Here is a 17,553-nt window from a genome sequence, read left to right as displayed (position 1 = left end):
CTGTGATGCTGGGGAAAGGCCGTCCGCATCCTGTTTGTCGCTCCAGGAGAAGGCCCTGGGGCACAGGAATCACACTAGGGTGTGGTCTCTTAAAAATGAAACGTCTTCCTACCATGGGAGGTCCAGTCCATTCAACAGCAGGCTCGCTGACTTTGTGTATGTATGTATGTGTGTGTGTTTGTGCACGCTCATGGGCGTGTGTGTTTGTGTGTGTATGTGTGACGTCATGTATCCTAACAACAGGAGGCATTTGAGTCAGGGGAAGTAGAGGCCTTTGGGGACACTTGAAAACAATTTTGTAATTAGACTTCCTTGTAAAAAAAAAAAAAAATATATATATATATATATATATATATATATATATATATATATATATCGAAAAAATGCTCAAAAAAAAGGGAGCCACTTCCCAAAGTTTGTCACCTGTAAGGAGCATTAAGAAAATATTTATTCTAGGTGCTCTTATTGCTTCTTATTATTATAAGATGGAAAGAAAGCAAAGTTTGTTTGTCATTTTATGGAAGGCTGATGCTGCTGGAGTGGAACATAGGATCCCCAGACCCGTTGTCTTGGTTACAGCTCTTTCCAGCTGAAGGATCAAAACAGGCTGCTTCCACTGAGCGTGCTCATAAAGCCCCCACATTAGGCACCTGTCTGTGTGATGTATTGTGTGAGAAAGGAGGTTGTTTATTGAACTCACAGGTTTGTGTCACTCATCAGTTTCTTCCTCCTCCTCAGTCTCCAGCATGTTTGTGCTGAATCTCAATTCTGACCCTCGGCTCTTTTACAACTTTATCAAACGGCCTTGTAATGCCTTCTGATTGGCCGCTTTCTATTAGCACTTCCTGTTCAGTAGTTCCCAATGTTGTGTTTTTCCAGTCCCTAAAATGTGCTTGCATTGTCTCAGAAACACCGCACAGCGTGAGCCTGCTTTGTTTGCAGCCCTCCTCTAATTCTGTCATCTCTCCCCCTCTCCACCCAAGGTCACCCCTCTTCAGTCTTCACAGACAAGCACACAAGCAGTCCCAGGCTCTTCCACTTCTATACACAAACACACACACACACACAGTTTGTTTTGTTGTTCTCTCCTGGATATATATTAGGAAAGTGAGATTATAATTATTATTTTTATTTATTATTTAGCATTTTATTTGTATTTAATCTTTTTTTGTGGCTTGTTATATATTTTTTTAAGTGATTCCCCCCAGTCCTCCTGTGTGCTGTGTTCACACAGGGGCGTGTGGTCAGCGGGGTGAAGCGCACGCGTTTGTTTAAGCCCGCACTCTGTGGCCCCCCACGCTACCCCCCACGCTGCCCCCCGCAGGCCGTTCGCTGCTGTAATCCGAGCTCCGCCGCGCCTCGGCTGTCGCGTCCAATGGAAATCCACAGCCGCTTTCGCTCCGGCCCCCGCCGAGCCATATGCCCCGAGGCGGAGCACGGACGGACGGCCGGCCAGCTGCCGCTCTCTCTCGGAGGCTCCGCCCACCTCTGACCTCACGGGGCCGCTGGCAGCGTTAATGCGGCCTGCCTTATCTCTCGCCGGGTGCGTGTTAGGGGACACAAAGCGCTGTCAGCGTTGAGGGGGCGGGCCTTTGTGAGCCTCCGCTATCGTTTACGTTCGTTAGTGAGCCGCGCTCAGTGCTGGGGTGACTAATGTCCATCTCAACACCAGCTGTCTAAGGAAAATAGCAGCCCACGCATATGTGTAATACGCATGTTAATTGTTCTTTGTAAACTCACCAAATACTGCATTAATAATAAAATACGTCTTTATGAACGTACCATGCAGAAATATATACCTACTGAAACCGTGACATAAAAATCTGAGGTTTAAGACAACCTCTGAAATAAGCAATAGGCAGTTTCCACCAAACTTAGCAAAAAGCACTGCAACAATTTTTCCTCTTATCTCAGGCAATTTTTTATAAGCTCATAATATTCTTTTGTCACCAGTGCTTTATACCATCTCCTTATTTTTTTATGTTAAAAGAGCAAGATTTGTTGCATTAAAATAGGTCATTTTAAATTTACAAACATTTACATTTTTTTTTGAGGAGCAAGGTATACAGAATAACACTGTTTGTTCTTTGTTCACACTTTGTGAAATGTGGGTGTGCATGAATCATATAATGCCTACAATGAGCCTTATAATTTCTGGGGAAAGATAGCTGAATTATTTTGGCACTTTGTCCAGCACTATGATGAGCATAGATGGTTGAATATGGCTGTGGCCTTCTGAAGGTGTCTCCACAACGTGTGGTTTGGTGGGACAGGTGTGAACTTGCAGGCTGCTTTAGCGCTAAGCTTCAAATTCCGAAGCTGAGCATCTAATCGAGAGTGAAGGCGCCAGGTGGAGAAGTAGCAGCTGACCAGCACAAATCCCCTTGGTAGTCAGAGCGCTGGTGTTCCCCTCTAATACTGTTTTTCACCTTTAGTTTCCAGAAGAAACTCTTTAAGTGCCAGTGGTTCAAGTGGTATAGTTAAAAATAGTATTTTACTACCGCTAATAAGTTTAGTAAGTACTTTCTGCATTGATTCCAGAATATATATTTTTTTAAGGAGTCAATGTGTGGAACTGCTTGCTGGTCATGTAGAGGAGGCAGTATTCAAATCCACCATTGGCGTACTGCTGATTGCTCTTTAGTCTGTGAGTAAATAATGAGCTTAGATGGTTGAATATTGTCCATGCCATTGTGTACCCTTTAGTTATTAATGCTGTTGGTAATGTAGTGTCGAGGGATAATTGCTGTTCTGCTTCACTGTAACTGACCGTGTGGCATGTTGCCTTTCAGAATGCGATAAGCTGAGGAAGGATGGCTTTCGCAGCTCGCAGTACTACTCCCAGGGCCCCGTCTTCTCCAGCTCCACCCTGTCCAACAGCAGCCTGCAGGAGGACGAGGACGACGACCGGAAGGTAGGCCTCACGCCGCGGCTCTGAGGCTACGCTAATGACGTAGCTCTCCTCACACGCTCTCCAAGCAGCTCTCCTCACACGCTCTCCAAGCAGCTCTCCTCACACGCTCTCCAAGCAGCTCTCCTCACACGCTCTCCAAGCAGCTCTCCTCACACGCTCTCCAAGCAGCTCTCCTCACACGCTCTCCAAGCAGCTCTCCTCACACTCTCTCCAAGCAGCTCTCCTCACACGCTCTCCAAGCAGCTCTCCTCACACGCTCTCCAAGCAGCTCTCCTCACACGCTCTCCAAGCAGCTCTCCTCACACACTCTCCAAGCAGCTCTCCTCACACTCTCTCCAAGCAGCTCTCCTCACACGTCAAGCAGCTTCCCTCACACGCTCTCCAAGCAGCTCTCCTCACACGCTCTCCAAGCAGCTCTCCTCACACGCTCTCCAAGCAGCTCTCCTCACACGCTCTCCAAGCAGCTCTCCTCACACTCTCTCCAAGCAGCTCTCCTCACACTCTCTCCAAGGCAGCGTTCGCTAACTCCGGTCCTGGTGGGCCGCAGCAGCTTTCTGTGTTGTCCTTTTGAACGGCCGTCCACATACAGGCCTTCGAAGCTAGGGTTGTGGACTCTTTAGCCCATCCCGGCGATTTTTATTAAGCATTTAAGTGCGCTAGCGTGCTAAAAGCTGGCAGTCATTACTGCAGTCCAGGACTGGAGTTTGAGACCGCTCTAATGGTTTTTACTGAGGCAAAGGGAATTTTACTGCAGCTCCCTCAGACAGGTGACCTCGGTTACCTGCTGGGGAGCACGCTCAGTGCACGTCAGTTGATTGTGAGTGAGAGGTTATTCATTCGATTAGGACCGGGTGTGATTAGGGGGCTTGATTGGGAGAGTTAGGGTTACGGATTGGGAGGTTTGACGAGGGCATGAGGTTACTTCCCGGGCTCCTGATGGATTGAGCAGTAATATCTTAATGGCCGCAGTGAGACATGGATTCACTTGAGCATCTCAGCACAAAAGCCAGGCTCCTCCAGTCACCGGACTAGGGCATTATTAGACAGAGGTGGAGCGCCACCTAGTGGTCCACCGATACCACTTCTTCCTTTTCTTTGCCACGGCCGTGCTGAAAATGCCTACACCCTCCTTTGGCTCCCGAGAAAAGGCAAGAAAGTCCTGCCATGTGTTTCTTCCACCCATGATCTCTGCCAGCTGATTTCACTCATTAGTTTGACCCCCTGTCTGAAGAACAATGTTAATTAGCAAATCCAGGTGATTGGAACAAAATAATGAGCAGGACTTGTACTTTGTGAACCTGGATTTTCCACCTCTGGCTACAAGGTTTTTCATCTGTCTGACTGTATTTGACTTGTAATGTCACAGGCGTCAGACAGTGTTTTTATCAGAAAGCTGCAGTTTGTTTGCAGATTGAGAGTTGTTTGTCAAAATGGGGAAATCCTTTTCAGATTCTGACAATAATTTAAATAGCAGTCTGGAACCCTCATCAGCTGTACCCCTCATTCTGTGGATGGCAAAATGGAAAAAAACATATGGCATAGGGTGATGTGAGGACCTGTTGTTGTCTAGTGGTGTGAGGTCATGCTGGGCAGCTTCTTGCTGGTCATTACCAGTAGTGCAGACTCACATCCCTTTGAAATTTGAACTGAATCGTACTTTGGTTTGGTTTGGTCTTTCCAAAACAAGCTCCTGTAAGCTCTCTTTAATTTAATTGCACAAGACTGTAATTCCCTTTTCCCTTGGTTTGTGTAATTGTAAAGTTGTTTTGGTAGTTGTGTTAAACCAATATTTCTATTTGCCTTATGAAAGAGGTTATTCTTGTGCTGAGTTTGAGATGCTGGACATAACTGCACTAGGAACACATTCATACGATGTGTTCTCTGCAATATCATTGCCTAAATGGACACTTATTTCTAGACACCTTTTATGGATGTTGAGATAACTAAGTAAATATTTGATGGCTGTAAGGCAAAACAACAAATGGAACCCGTTTGATAAATAAATATTTTTATAGTTCACCAAGAGTCAAAGTGTTCGTTCATGTAAAAAAAAGAAATGTTGTGACTGAGAGAATGTGATGTTTGACTGCCATCTAGTGTTGAAGAGTGAGAGTACATCATTCTTCATTTTATTTTGTGCTTGTATTATTAATGCAAATGCAGGAAATATTGGTAGTATTTAAGGACCAGCATGATATTTCCCCCATTTCACAGGAAGTTGAGATCTGTTATGATTATCTTTTTCTTCACATTGCGCTCACTGCTGTGATGTCTGTTTCTCTTGCTGTTTCCTCGCCTCTCTTCACTGAGCAGTTCAGTCTGCTAGGCTGTCTCCAGCAATCTTGCCTAAGAGTGTGCTGTCATTTGAAACACTGGAAGAGAAAGGTAGCTGCTCCCTTTGGGGTGCAAGCTGTAGCCTATTCTCTGCCTCAGTGCCCAGCTACCCCCTTAGGCCTCATTAGCGTGTGGTGCTTATCAAGTGTGCGGTGCTGTCAAGTTTTCCTCCTCTTCCTTTCTAAACTGGAGTCTGACAGCAGGGATTCATAGAAAGCCTTCTGAAAGTTTGACATGCTGGAATGTTCTGAGGTATTTAAAGTAATATTAAACATGTCAGTTGTTGCAAAGAACTTGTGCTCTACTGCACTTTAGAAAGAAGGTTTGTCCTTTCATTCTTGAACCCTGTCACCATGACATTTTGGGTCAAATAACTAATTTCTATTATTTACTATCTTTTTACCATTGGTGACTTGAATATTATATGAATATAATATTCCTAATAATTGTAACTACTCTAAGCAAGTTAAGTTGTTGAAGGCCTCTAAAGTATTGGGCGTCAAAGATAATCTAGTTGGGCAGTAAAAGAATAGTCCCAGTCTATTTGGTGGTCATGACCCGTAAAAGTGGACAAGCTCAAATCTGTGAGCTTTTCTGCATGGTCTGTGAATCTCCTCGCCTCCTGATTTACACACACACACACACACACACACATACAGGCGCACTGACGGCACACACACACACAGAGCACACACAGACAGACACACACACACACACACACACACATGCACGCACACAAACACGCATGCGCACACATACACAGACACACAAACAGACGCACACACACACACATAGACACACACACACAGACGCACACACACATAGACACACACACACAGACGCACACACACAGACGTGCACACACACGCAGACGCACACACACAGACGTGCACACACACGCAGACGCACACGCACATAGACACACACACACACACAGACACACACACATGCACGCACACAAACAGACGCACACACACACATAGACACACACACACACAGACGCACAAACACACACAAACACAGATGCACAGACACAGACACACACACACACACAGACGCATGCAGGCAATCTGAGAGGCTGTGTCCACAGCTGTGTTTGTGTGAACCCCCTCCCCGTTCCCACTTCTCGGAGCAGCGCCCTGGTGAGGGCCGGGCCACAGAGGTTGAGTGGTTCCCCCCAACAGGTCTCCACCTCCCCCCCCAAACCCCCTTCTCAGCCCCCTAGCCCTGGGACGCTAACGCTTCCCGACAGTGCTCACCAGTTCACAGAAAGTAGGTTACTGGACTCTGATAGCCTTTCAGGAGCACAAAGCCACCGTTACTGGTTTACTCCCCCCCCTCCACTCCACTCCACTCCCTTTTTTAAGCCGATGTTGTTGCCTCTGTCCTAACTAATGATGAGCCAGCCCATCCTCTGTCATTCCCAAAAAAAGACCCATTCGGCTAAAGCCTGAGCGATGCCCCTCGCTCAGAAAAGCAAACCTCCTCATCTAACTTTTCACCACCTAAGTAAGTTTATTTATTTATTTATTTTTACAATTTCTCGGTTTTTAATAGCCTTTCCTTCCTCGGCTGAAGCGGGTTCTGCAGTAGTTGCTTGTTAATGCTGTAAGCCGTACGTTTAGACAGGCGACTGAAAACGCAAACTGCTCTTCCCCGTTTCTAATTAGAAATGCTTATTTTAAGCCTCGCGCAAAATTTAATGGCCTGCTTTTTTTCAGAAACGCAGGGCACGATAATTTCGTCAAACTAGGACTGCATGTGAAACCGGGTCACTGTATTTCCTTTGAAAATATCTTACTGCAGTTCAGCTCTCCTGTGCTTTAATTGGCAGGAATATCATTTCTGGAGGAAGAAAGCTTTTCAGCATCTGGCTAGTCTGTTTGTGAAAATAACTGGCATTGTGAGCTACAGAAGGGGACATGAACTCCTTGTGAGACATGCTGGATTACTGTACTGTTTAGGTTTGTTGTTAGCAACTGGCTCAGAGTATTCACTTGTGATTCCTTTCAGTTACTGTCTTACTGGTGTTCGGTACGTCCTTCGGTTAATATTTTGTATTGGTGTTCAGTGCATCCTCCTGTTGGAATTCCCCATGAGCTCTGTGTACAATGTTTCTCCCTTGCCAGACTCTTAGCTGTTTGGTGTGTAGGAGCCCCCTGTGAACTGTGCAGCCTTTATCTGTTGTGAAAATGTGACTGATATTCCATGGGCAGGATCAGTGAAGCTGTGAGAGTGAGCTTTAACTCGCATGAGAAAATCTCAAGAAATAAACAGACTTGGGAGTAGTTTTATTTTAGTCGGTGTTGAAGTGAAGAGAGCTCTCAGGAATACGGCCATTGGCTTTGACGCATGAATAGGTCTCTCTGTTTCTCTCTCTGTCCTCTCTCTATAGGACTTCATATTTCTCTCCCTCCCATATACTGTTCTGGACTCTAATGCCAATATGTTATCCCACAAGTGATAGGTTATGCAGAGGTTATAGCCAGGTTAGCATAAAATGTCTTTACAGACTCAGAAATAACTACATGCATACATACATACACACATCCACACACTTACACACAGTATGTACCTACAATCACTGTATGCTGCTCAGGAACAGTGCCATGAAATGGATGATGAGGTAAATGCTCCGCCTTTCTCCCGCCTCCAGTCCATAGCGTCGTCTGCAGAGGAGGAGAAGCTATCGTACCCCTCGAGGCCCCTCACCCCCCTGATGGGGGGCGGGCAGGATGTCACCTCGCCCCTGCCCACCCCAGAGCAGAAGATGAGGGAGCAGGCCCAGGCTGTGCCCACTGACATCATCCCCATTAATGTTTCAGGTAGGCCACGCCCCCGTATCGCCTGACCACACCCACTTTAGGCTCCTCCCCTGTGTTTTGGGGGTTAGGTGCTTGTTCTACCATGATTAGAGAAGCATTCCGTGTGCGTATTGTATATGTGTCACAGTTCTTTTCTATGATGAAGGGAGAAAAGGAACGTTGTTCTGTGTGGTCTCTGTGTTTCCACAACATTTCACTCACGACTGAATGAGTCTTTCTGAAGAATGGCAGCCCTCAAAATGCCTTTTCTGAGAAGTTCAAAGAAGCACCTTTAATACATCATTGGAACTGTATTGCTCTCTGCAGTTTGTTTGAGAGTTTTTTTTCTTTTACAAGGGAGTGCACAGGAGTGAATGTATAGAGGACGTGTCTGTTTTAACAGCCGACTCACTGTTATTCTGCATCGTTTAAATACCGGGGCCGAGGTTCGTGATTGGCTCAGTCAGTAAAGGCTGTCATCATGAGTGCAGGCAGGAGCCTATAGAGTGCTTCCGTCTCCAAATGGTCACGCCCTTAGTCTCGGCCCTGCAGTCACAGACGATGGCATTACTCCATGGCGCATAATCGTCCTCATCCTGCCAGGATTCACCATTGGCTCTTCTAACAGTGCGTCAGGCACCCACAGGGTACCAGTTATCCTAGGTGTCCCCCCCACCCCCTTGAATTCACATAAGCAGTCCTCTGGTACTTTGCGACTTGTGTGGAGACCAGTCACAGAAGCCCCCCCCACAGGTGAGCAGCACTGCTCCTTGTGTGGGTGCGCTGACTCCAGAGGCATAATTTGGATTAGAATTTGGGAGGAGGGAGGCTGGTAAAAATGAAAACGTACCCAGGAAATGCATTTTCTGAAGCTATGAGACAGGCCACAGCTGAGACTGGAAAGTAAATAAACACGCACTCCTGTGAACTCTTTCTGCAAAGGTCTTGTTCTTCTTTTTTAGGGAATGCGACAGGCTTCCAGTTTAGCTTCAATCCAAGAGACAGTGATAGTAAATCTGTATTCTTCAAATGCGATACCAGTGTCTGGGTACACGTGTGCATGTATGTTTGTGTGTGTGTGTGTGTGTGTGCGTGTGTGTGTTTGTGCGGGCGCGCGTGTAGGTGTGGCTGCGTTAGTGCGCATGTGTTCGTGGCCGCGTTAGTGCGCGCACGTGTGTGTGTGTGTGTGTGTGTGTGCGTGTACGTGAGTGTCACATTAACAGAAGCACCCCTTCACTAACCCTGTCCACAGCAGGGCGGGGCAGGGGTATCAGTGTCACCCCCCTGCTCGGGCTGCCAGTGTGTCTCCCCAGTGCCCTCCCCCTCCTGCCAGAGCGCAGCGGCTCAGCCATCAGTCACAGCCGCCACGGTCCCCCTCGGCCGCCTCTATCCATCACGTGCCGACCTTTACTAACTGCCCCGCCCACCTTCTGGAGACCTGAATTAGCGCACGCTCCACCTCTCTCTCAGGATGAAAGACTTCCACGGATAACGATGATATCTCCGTTTCAGAGCTCACCCTGTCACTTCACTGTGCAGAATCTCTTCTTCTTCGTCTTTTAAGGGCGGGCATTCTGTACTCAAAATTTCCTAATCCACACACGCTAAACAATTATTTAATGTCTCCTATTGGCCTGGTGGGTTTTCAGTGACTTGAAGAGGCTTTACTGCACACAGTTACATCTCAGTAACCTCTAGCTGAGCGGTGGTGAGCTCTGAAACATGGAAATCACCAGCTGTGTACCCTGCTGAACCGCACTGGTGAAGGTCACAGTAAAGGTCACGGGGAAGGTCGTTACTCTCTGGTTGGGAGGCGGGGTGTGGCACTGGGAATGACACACTGGAGACCAGCACTAACTCACCCTGTCAGCACACACACCGGCCCTGCACAGTCTCTGCTGATGGCTCAGCTGCTCTAGGGCCACGTGGTGGACAGATTTGTACTCAAGAGCTTACAATTAGATAATATAACCCTGAAATTGCACTTCTGAAATTCTGAAAGTCCAATATAGCATTGTTTTGTATTCCATCAATGATTTAATGTGTTCAAATTAATTTAATGTCGCGGTCTCTTGCAACTAATTTATATGCGAAACACATATCGCAAATATATTTCCGTAATTATGATCTCTCAATTTCAAGTCTGGGCCAGAATTTTGACTGAATCTGAACTATTATCCAAAAATACCATTTTACGTCAGTGGCTTGGACATTGAAACGGCAGCGGATACCTGGGCTCCACCTCAGAGACTGTCTGGCGGCCTGGGGGACACGTTCGTGTGTGTGCCTGCGTGTGTGTTCACCTCTGGACGTGTTTCTGCATGAGAGACGCATGCCCGTCAGTAACCACTGGTTTGCTTGCTCTCGCCACCTCACATCAGGGGAGACTTTTGACCGGCAGGCCAGTGTCCGACGCTCCTTAGTTAACACTGACACTGTGGTCAGGAGGTCCAAGAAGGTCAAAAGGAGAAAGACAATAACAGGGGTCCCCGACAACATCCAGAAGGAACTAGGTATGGCTCCCCAGTCCTGTTCGCTTCAGCACCCCTGTGACCCCCCCCCCCCCCCCCTCCCTCGGCTTCATCAAACACGCTTTTCTCACAGCTTTTTTAGTCATGGAGATGGAGAGGATTCATTGGCTGCGCAATTTAAATAAATAAAAAATAGCAAGTTGTTTGAAAAAAGCTTAGTGGCTGAGTCGGAGATTTCCAAAAGGAACTGCTTGCAACACAAGGAAGAACTGAGAGAAACCGCTCGTTTTACGAATGTGTGACTGTTTTTCATTCATGAGGGAATAAAACAAGTTGCGTCGAGGTCCTGCACAGACAACGCAAACAAGATTTTTGTGCTCTCTGAATGCAAAGTAGAAAATTCAGTAGAAAAGTCACGCATTTGTAAAAACTAATGGTTGCTCTTGTTCTATCTTGTCACGCGTGCTCATCCTTTTGCGAGTCCCTTTGACTGGAAAGCTTTCCGTTTCACTCCTCTCGCCGCTGACTGGTGACTGGGGCATCGTGGGAAAGGCGTAGGGGTCGCTGGCGGCACCGAGCCTCGCTTTAACCTCGACGGCTGGCTCTGTACGTGCCGCGCGCCCTTATCGGTAGCGGGCGGGGCCTGGCGGTCTGCGAAACAGCGCCGTCGAAGTTCTCTGAGCGTTTAATGCGGGGGCCGCGTCGGAGGAAGAGCGCCAGATTGGACGTAACGAGCTGTGACAGGCTTCTCTCTGCTGGCGGTTAAAGTCCCGAAGACAGCCGGGCCAGCCTCTCGCCTCATCCCCCCGACTCTCCAGCCGCCAGTCTCCGCTTTCCACAGACACCACCCCCCTTCTGGCCGGGCGGTGGCAAAAACAAGCCCGTGTGATTTCACTTACCGCATTTCACTTACCGATGCAAATTGCAGAGGACCCGTCCGCATAGTCATCACATCTCCCGGGTCGAACGCATAGACGACTCGAGTAATAACCGGCCCGGTCCAAATGCGCAGTTATTTTCGCTCATGAATATTAAAGCCAAAAACCTAAGCTAACCCCCGAGGGGGGGAGGAGACAACCTTCCCATGCTGCCTGCAGCAGCTCTCTGCAGTGCTGCTGAAGGATCTCGCCGAAACGCTGGAGAGGAGCCCAGATTCTCCTCTCTGCACACTGCGCCCTGTCACCCCCCCTGCATTCAGGTGCTCTTACCCTGTCCTGAAGTTCCCGCGAGCTTCCTTTCGGTCTGCGCCCCTTCATCCTTCCCGTTTGTTTGCCCCTTTCTAATCCCGGGACACGGTAACAATCACGGCATGCCGTAGCTTGTGCTCCACCCTTTGACTAAAACCTCTGCGTAATCCCAGGGCCCCTTTGGCAGAATTACTCATATTTACACGGTTGCGTAACACGGCGGGATTATACTGGTGCCTGAGAGTCGTTTAGAGGGCTGGGTGGAGAAGGCAGGGGTTGGGTGGAGGAGGAGGAGGAGATTGGGTGCAGAAGGCAGGGGTTGGGTGGAGGAGGAGGAGATTGGGTGCAGAAGGCAGGGGTTGGGTGGAGGAGGAGGAGATTGGGTGCAGAAGGCAGGGGTTGGGTGGAGGAGGAGGAGATTGGGTGGAGAGGCAGGGGTTGGGTGGAGGAGGGAGATGGGAGGGAAGGAGGAGATTGGGTGGGCATGGGGGGAGTGGAGATTGGGTGCAGAAGCAGGGTTGGGTGGAGGGGGGAGGGGAAGATGTAGGGTGGAGAAGGCAGGTGCAGGAAGGGATTGTTGAGTGCCGGAGGGGTGTGGACACAGAACTGGCGGGGTTACAAGACGTGTAGAAAAGCATCGCATGCCACCGTTCGCCACATCATTAAACCCCACTTCCCTCCAGCTGCTTCACAGATTAGCCCTCACTGAAACCAGGGGTGCGTATCCTTACCCCCTGCGAGCACACACATCCACGCAGACGCACACGGGCACACATGCACCCACACGCACTGAAGCGCACATGCACGCAATCATTCAAACCAGAATTAATCCTCCTCTTCCTTGGCAGTTATTGTGAAATTGACCTTTGGGTCACTCCCCTGTGCCAGTTCCCCTGTCTTCCCCTACTCGTTGGAGGAATTCTTTTCCCTTCTCTTTCTTCTCGTTTTAATTTTATCAGTTGTCGCTATGACAGTTCAACATTCTCCTCTGACCTTTGACCTCTCAATGTACAGGTTTTGTGAACAACAGAGGGCTTCATAAACAACGCAGAGAGCTGGCTAATCTGAGCCCACATTAAGCCAAATTCCACACCTTAAGCTGTGCTTCCTTTTCGTGCTACTGTACAACAGCAGGCGGCTAACTGTCAACAGATGTTATTAACTGTACAGCAGCAATGCTGAAAAGGCTTGCGGTTTCAGAAGGTTTATGGTCCGCTCGTTTGCACTAATGTTATCGTCTGCAGCAGGGCGCTCGCTACGACAGTAGCTGCTGAGAAACCTGCTGCTTCACCGTAAATGCCTTTCCACAGTGGCAATGAGAGCTCTCAGCAGGCTGTACTTAGGGAGTAAGCCCTCTCGATTCCATTGGGTTGATCGCAGTTTCCAGTAAATAGACTCTGCTGCAGCTGTCTCTGGCTTTCTGCAAATCCCTGGCAGCCCTTGATACTCCTGCACCAGCCCCCCCATTTCACATAATGGCGCCCTCTCTCTGCTCTGATCTGACAGACACCAAAAACATGCATGATTACAATCTGTCACGACGACTCCTCTGTTTCTTCCTCTTAGTTAGGGCGTTCCCAGAGGTTATAAACATGTCAGAAAGTTTAGTGCTGAATCATATTAATTAGCCCCCCCAATAGATGGGGCTTAATCTACTGATGTCAGAATAAAAAAGAGAGGGAGGAAACAAATTTAGAGTGTAGTTGCTTATGTTTGCCCTTCCGTCCTCTTCTCCACAGCAGGGAAAGGACCCAGAGAGTTCCGGGCTCAGTCGATGTACATCCCTGGCCAGTACTCCACGCTGGGCCGCGTGGGAAGCGTGAACTCCACGCTCCGGCGGTCGCAAACGCGAGACTCCAGCTGCCAGACAGAGGAGGTGAAGATCGTACCGCCCTCCATGCGCCGTATCCGGGCTCAGAGGGGCCAGGGCATCGCCGCCCAGATGGCCGGCCTCTCGGCCTCTTCTTCCGGAAGCATCTCAGCTAGCAGCGTCGACGGAGCCTGCACGGGGGTGGCCTACGCGTACGCGCCCCAGCTGAACGGGGGAGCTCGCTTCCACAGCCTGCCCCGCCAGGGGGCGCGCGTCTCCCTGAGCGCCGAACCCATTTACAACAGCGCCCCCTGTAGGCCGGAAGACTGCCATGCGGGCGGCCAGACCCAGTCCCGCCAGATTGCCAAGCTTCAGGCCGATGAGACGGTTGTGCACCTGAGGAGCACCCCCAGGACTGGAGCGATGCCCCGCCCCAAATCCCAGCAAGAAGTGCGGGGAGTGCAGGGGGACCCTGCTCCCCTCCTGGTCTCCCCTCATGCTGCCTATGCCACCTCGTTGATACCCAACGCCACCTTGTCCTGCACCGCCCAGGTCATCACCCTTAACACCGTCGGGCACACGCAGACAATGGGGGCCCAGCCCTCGGGCCCACCCCGAGGAGAAATGGGCTCGCAGTGCAGTGAACCGGACGCCCCCAGCGAGTCAAGCTGCTGCTCAGACGGGAGCTTCCAGAACTCGGCCACCTCCGCCACAGATCAGTGGGTCTATGACACCCCGGAGAACGTCTTACCCAAGAGGCCCCTGACGTCCAGCTGCTCTACCCCCATAAACCACCTGTACAGCAGCCTGGAGAGGCCCTCGAACCGCACGGACTCGGGCTCGCTCTGCTCCATAGACAATGACGGCTACTACACCTCCATGCGCCTGGACTCCGGCCTCAAGTCCCGCAGCCACGGCAACATCGCCACCGCCCGCCACAGCATGTACGAGGGCCAGCAGCAGCACGCCTACGCCGGTCAGGAGGAACGCGCCAGCCTCTACAGCAACAGGTCGCTCTCTCGCAGCATCTCCCTCCGCAAGGCCAAGAAGCCCCCCCTGCCGCCCGCCCGGACCGACTCTCTCCGCCGCAAGCCCGGCAAGAAGGCCGCCAACGGCGGGGCGCCGCTGAACGAGACGCTGATCGCCAGCCTGCAGCAGTCCCTGCAGCAGGGGGGCCTGAAGGACCGGGTGGCGAGCTCCTCGCCCTCTCAGAGCCCCTGCAGCGATTACGAGGACCCCTGGGTGCTGCGGCCGAGGAGCCAGAGCAGCGCCAGCGCCGGGAGCAGCGGGGTGTCGGCCAACGTCTACTCGCTGTGCCCCGTCACGCCCCCGCAGAGCGACACCAGCAGCCTGCGGTCCGACTACGCCGAGTGGGGCTGCTACGGTGAGCGGCCCCGGTCCCCGCTCGCCCGGTCCATCAGTGTCGGCGGGACCCCACGGGGAGGCCTCCAGAATGGGCCCCAGGCACCCCTGCCCTTGCCTCTGCCCCTGGCCCAGGACGCCCCCAAGCCTAAGGCAGCCACAACATCCTCCCCCGACCGGGTGCACCGGTTGACCTCGCCCTCCAGCGGCTATTCCAGCCAGTCCAACACGCCCACGGCCGGCACGCCTGTGCCCTCCTTCATGAGGGCGCTTTCCCCAGCGGGGGCACGGCCCAAGCCCAAGGTGCCCGAGAGGAAATCATCCCTGCTCTCCTCCATGTCCATTTCCTCCTCTTCCACATCCCTGTCCTCCAACACCTCTGATTCAGCCAGGACCCCTGTCCCTCCCCTTCCCCCTCCATTCTTCCCACTGAGCCCCACCTTCTCACCCCCCCTGCCTCTGCCTGCAACCCCTGAGACTTCTAAGAGCCTGCTCCCCTGCGGGTCATCTCCTGAATTCCCATCCCCTCCTCCAGAGGCGATGTTGGACTCCGTTTGGCCAATCAACAATGCGGTCAGTCCTCCTCCACCCCCACCTCTTCCTCAACCTTCTACCGCCCCTGTTGTGCCCCCACCCCCGCCACTACCCCCTGCAGCTCCACCCACAGCCCTCAGCCTGAAGAGCCTGAAAGAGGCCCTCAAATCCGTGAGCCCATCGGATGTCAACCATACACCCAACGGGGTTAAAAAACCGCCCCTCAATCATCCTGGGTCCCCTGTGCCCCTGATCACTGCCCAAGCTCTGCAGATGGTCCAGCTGCGGTCTGTCAAGAAGCCAGAGAGACTTCAGAACACTGAAGGGACCACAACAAGCACTCAGGAAACCAGGAATGGGCAGGAGTCCCCAAACTCCTCCACACCAGAGTTGCCTATAAAGCCAGAGCCCCCGACGGTACTGCCACTGCCTTCCTGTGCCGCCCCCACCCTAAACGGGATGTACAAGCCTCCCACGCCTGTCAAGAAGTACCTGAGAGACCTCCCCAAAAGCAGCGCCCTAGAGATCATGTCTGGTGATGCTGCCAGCACTGACCCCCCCGGTGATGCCACTCCCCTGAGTCAGGCACAGCCATCCTCAGGGCCTTCTGACGACCCCTCGCTCCCTGACCACGTTGACCCAGAAAGTTCTCCTGCGGGGAGCCCAAACGATGTGGTGCACAGTCCTGCACCCAAACAAAAGCCCCCAGTTGCCGCCAAGAAACCCAAGCTGTCCGTACTGGCACTCCCTCCCCAGACTCCTCCCGAGTCTGCACCAGAGACTCCACCTAAGACCCCACCCCAGACTCCGCCTCCGACTCCACCTGAGTCCACCCTGCGGGAGAAAGAACAGCTCTGTGCAGACGTGCCCCTTGCCTCTCAGAATGGGATGTCCAGCCCCAGAACGGCCCAGCCGGAAGGCACGGAGGAGACGGACTCTCGAGCTCCTACCCCTCTGACTGAGAGCAGAGAGTCCCTCAGCAGCAAGCTCTCTGCCGACAGCCTGCAGGCCACCTGCGACCCCGCCCCCTCCCCTGCCCCGCCCTCTCAGGAGCTCCCACTCAATGGTGACAATGGAGGTGGGGATGGAAATGGAGAAGAAGATGCAGATGCAGACAGAGATGGAGATGCAGATGGAGATGTAGATGGAGATGAAGATGGAGATGGAGATGCAGATGGAGATGGTGCCAGCAGTACCACAGGCTCCATCAGCTCTAAGGATGACGACAACGGTGAGTTTACTGTAATTAAGTGGCACAGTCTAACTGCATCTACTATGGTAGCGTAAGAAAATGTATCATAGTAGTGTAACAGCATGTACGATCGTAATGGAACAACATGTACCATAGTAGTGTAACAGCATGTACCATGACTGTGACAGCTTGTACCATCCCCCTGCTAGCCCACTAAAGTTACCCATTAACCCACTAACACCCTCCCCATCATGTTGTGCCTCCTCCCCATTTGCCTACTAACCCCCCCATTATCCCTCTAATCCCACCATTGCTTCAATACTTCCCCTCCCCCCCACTAGCCTGTAGTCCCCAAAACCTTGTTTTTCTCTATTGGCGCCCCCTTGTGTCAGCTCAGTGCCCCTGCTCAGTACAGGCAGTCTTCTGCACCAGCTGGCCAGATTGAGGAGGTCATAAATAAGCCCCTTTCTGTCTCTCTCTCTCTCTCTTGGCCGGTCCTTCTGCGGCCTGTCTGGGGTCTCCACCTCCTGAGCCCACACCACCCTCCTCCCCCACACACATGGCTGGGACTCTCTTTCTCTCCTCCTCCTCCCCCCTCTCTTTTTATTCTCTCAATCATCCTGTCCTTCCTATTCTCTCCCTGTGTCATCCTTTCCTCTCCCCGTCCTGTGCTACCTCTCTCTCTCTCGTTCTCTGTCTCGTACTTAACTGTCTCCTCTCTTTCCGTGTCTCATACATGGAAATACTCTTTCCCTTTCCTCCCCCTCTCTCTCTATTAATCTGTCTATTACACTGTTTTCCTTTCCGTTCACTCTTTCTCTCCCTGTCTCTCTCTCTTTCAGTCTCTCTCCCTCTCTGAGATAGGAAGGGGCAGCGTTCCCTGGAGAAGGCTGGTTAACAGAGGGGAGGAGGGGGCAGTGTGTGTGTGTGTGTGTGTGTGCGTGT

At 51.3% G+C, this 17,553-nt stretch overlaps 1 protein-coding gene across 1 annotated transcript in view; it reads left to right on the top strand.

Annotated features, from left to right (window-relative positions):
• The window catches only part of nhsl1b (NHS-like 1b), a 157,276-nt gene that overhangs the window by 133,699 nt on the left and 6,024 nt on the right, over positions 1-17,553 (top strand). Inside the window, 4 exon segments of the mRNA XM_064339221.1 lie at positions 2,793-2,914; positions 7,905-8,073; positions 10,434-10,565; positions 13,450-16,647. Of these exon segments, the coding sequence (XP_064195291.1) occupies positions 2,793-2,914; positions 7,905-8,073; positions 10,434-10,565; positions 13,450-16,647 (3,621 nt within the window).

The sequence above is a fragment of the Anguilla rostrata genome, chromosome 6 (assembly GCF_018555375.3).
Source record: "Anguilla rostrata isolate EN2019 chromosome 6, ASM1855537v3, whole genome shotgun sequence".
Classification (NCBI taxonomy): Eukaryota; Metazoa; Chordata; class Actinopteri; order Anguilliformes; family Anguillidae; genus Anguilla; species Anguilla rostrata.
This window is presented reverse-complemented; position numbering and strand designations above follow the sequence as displayed.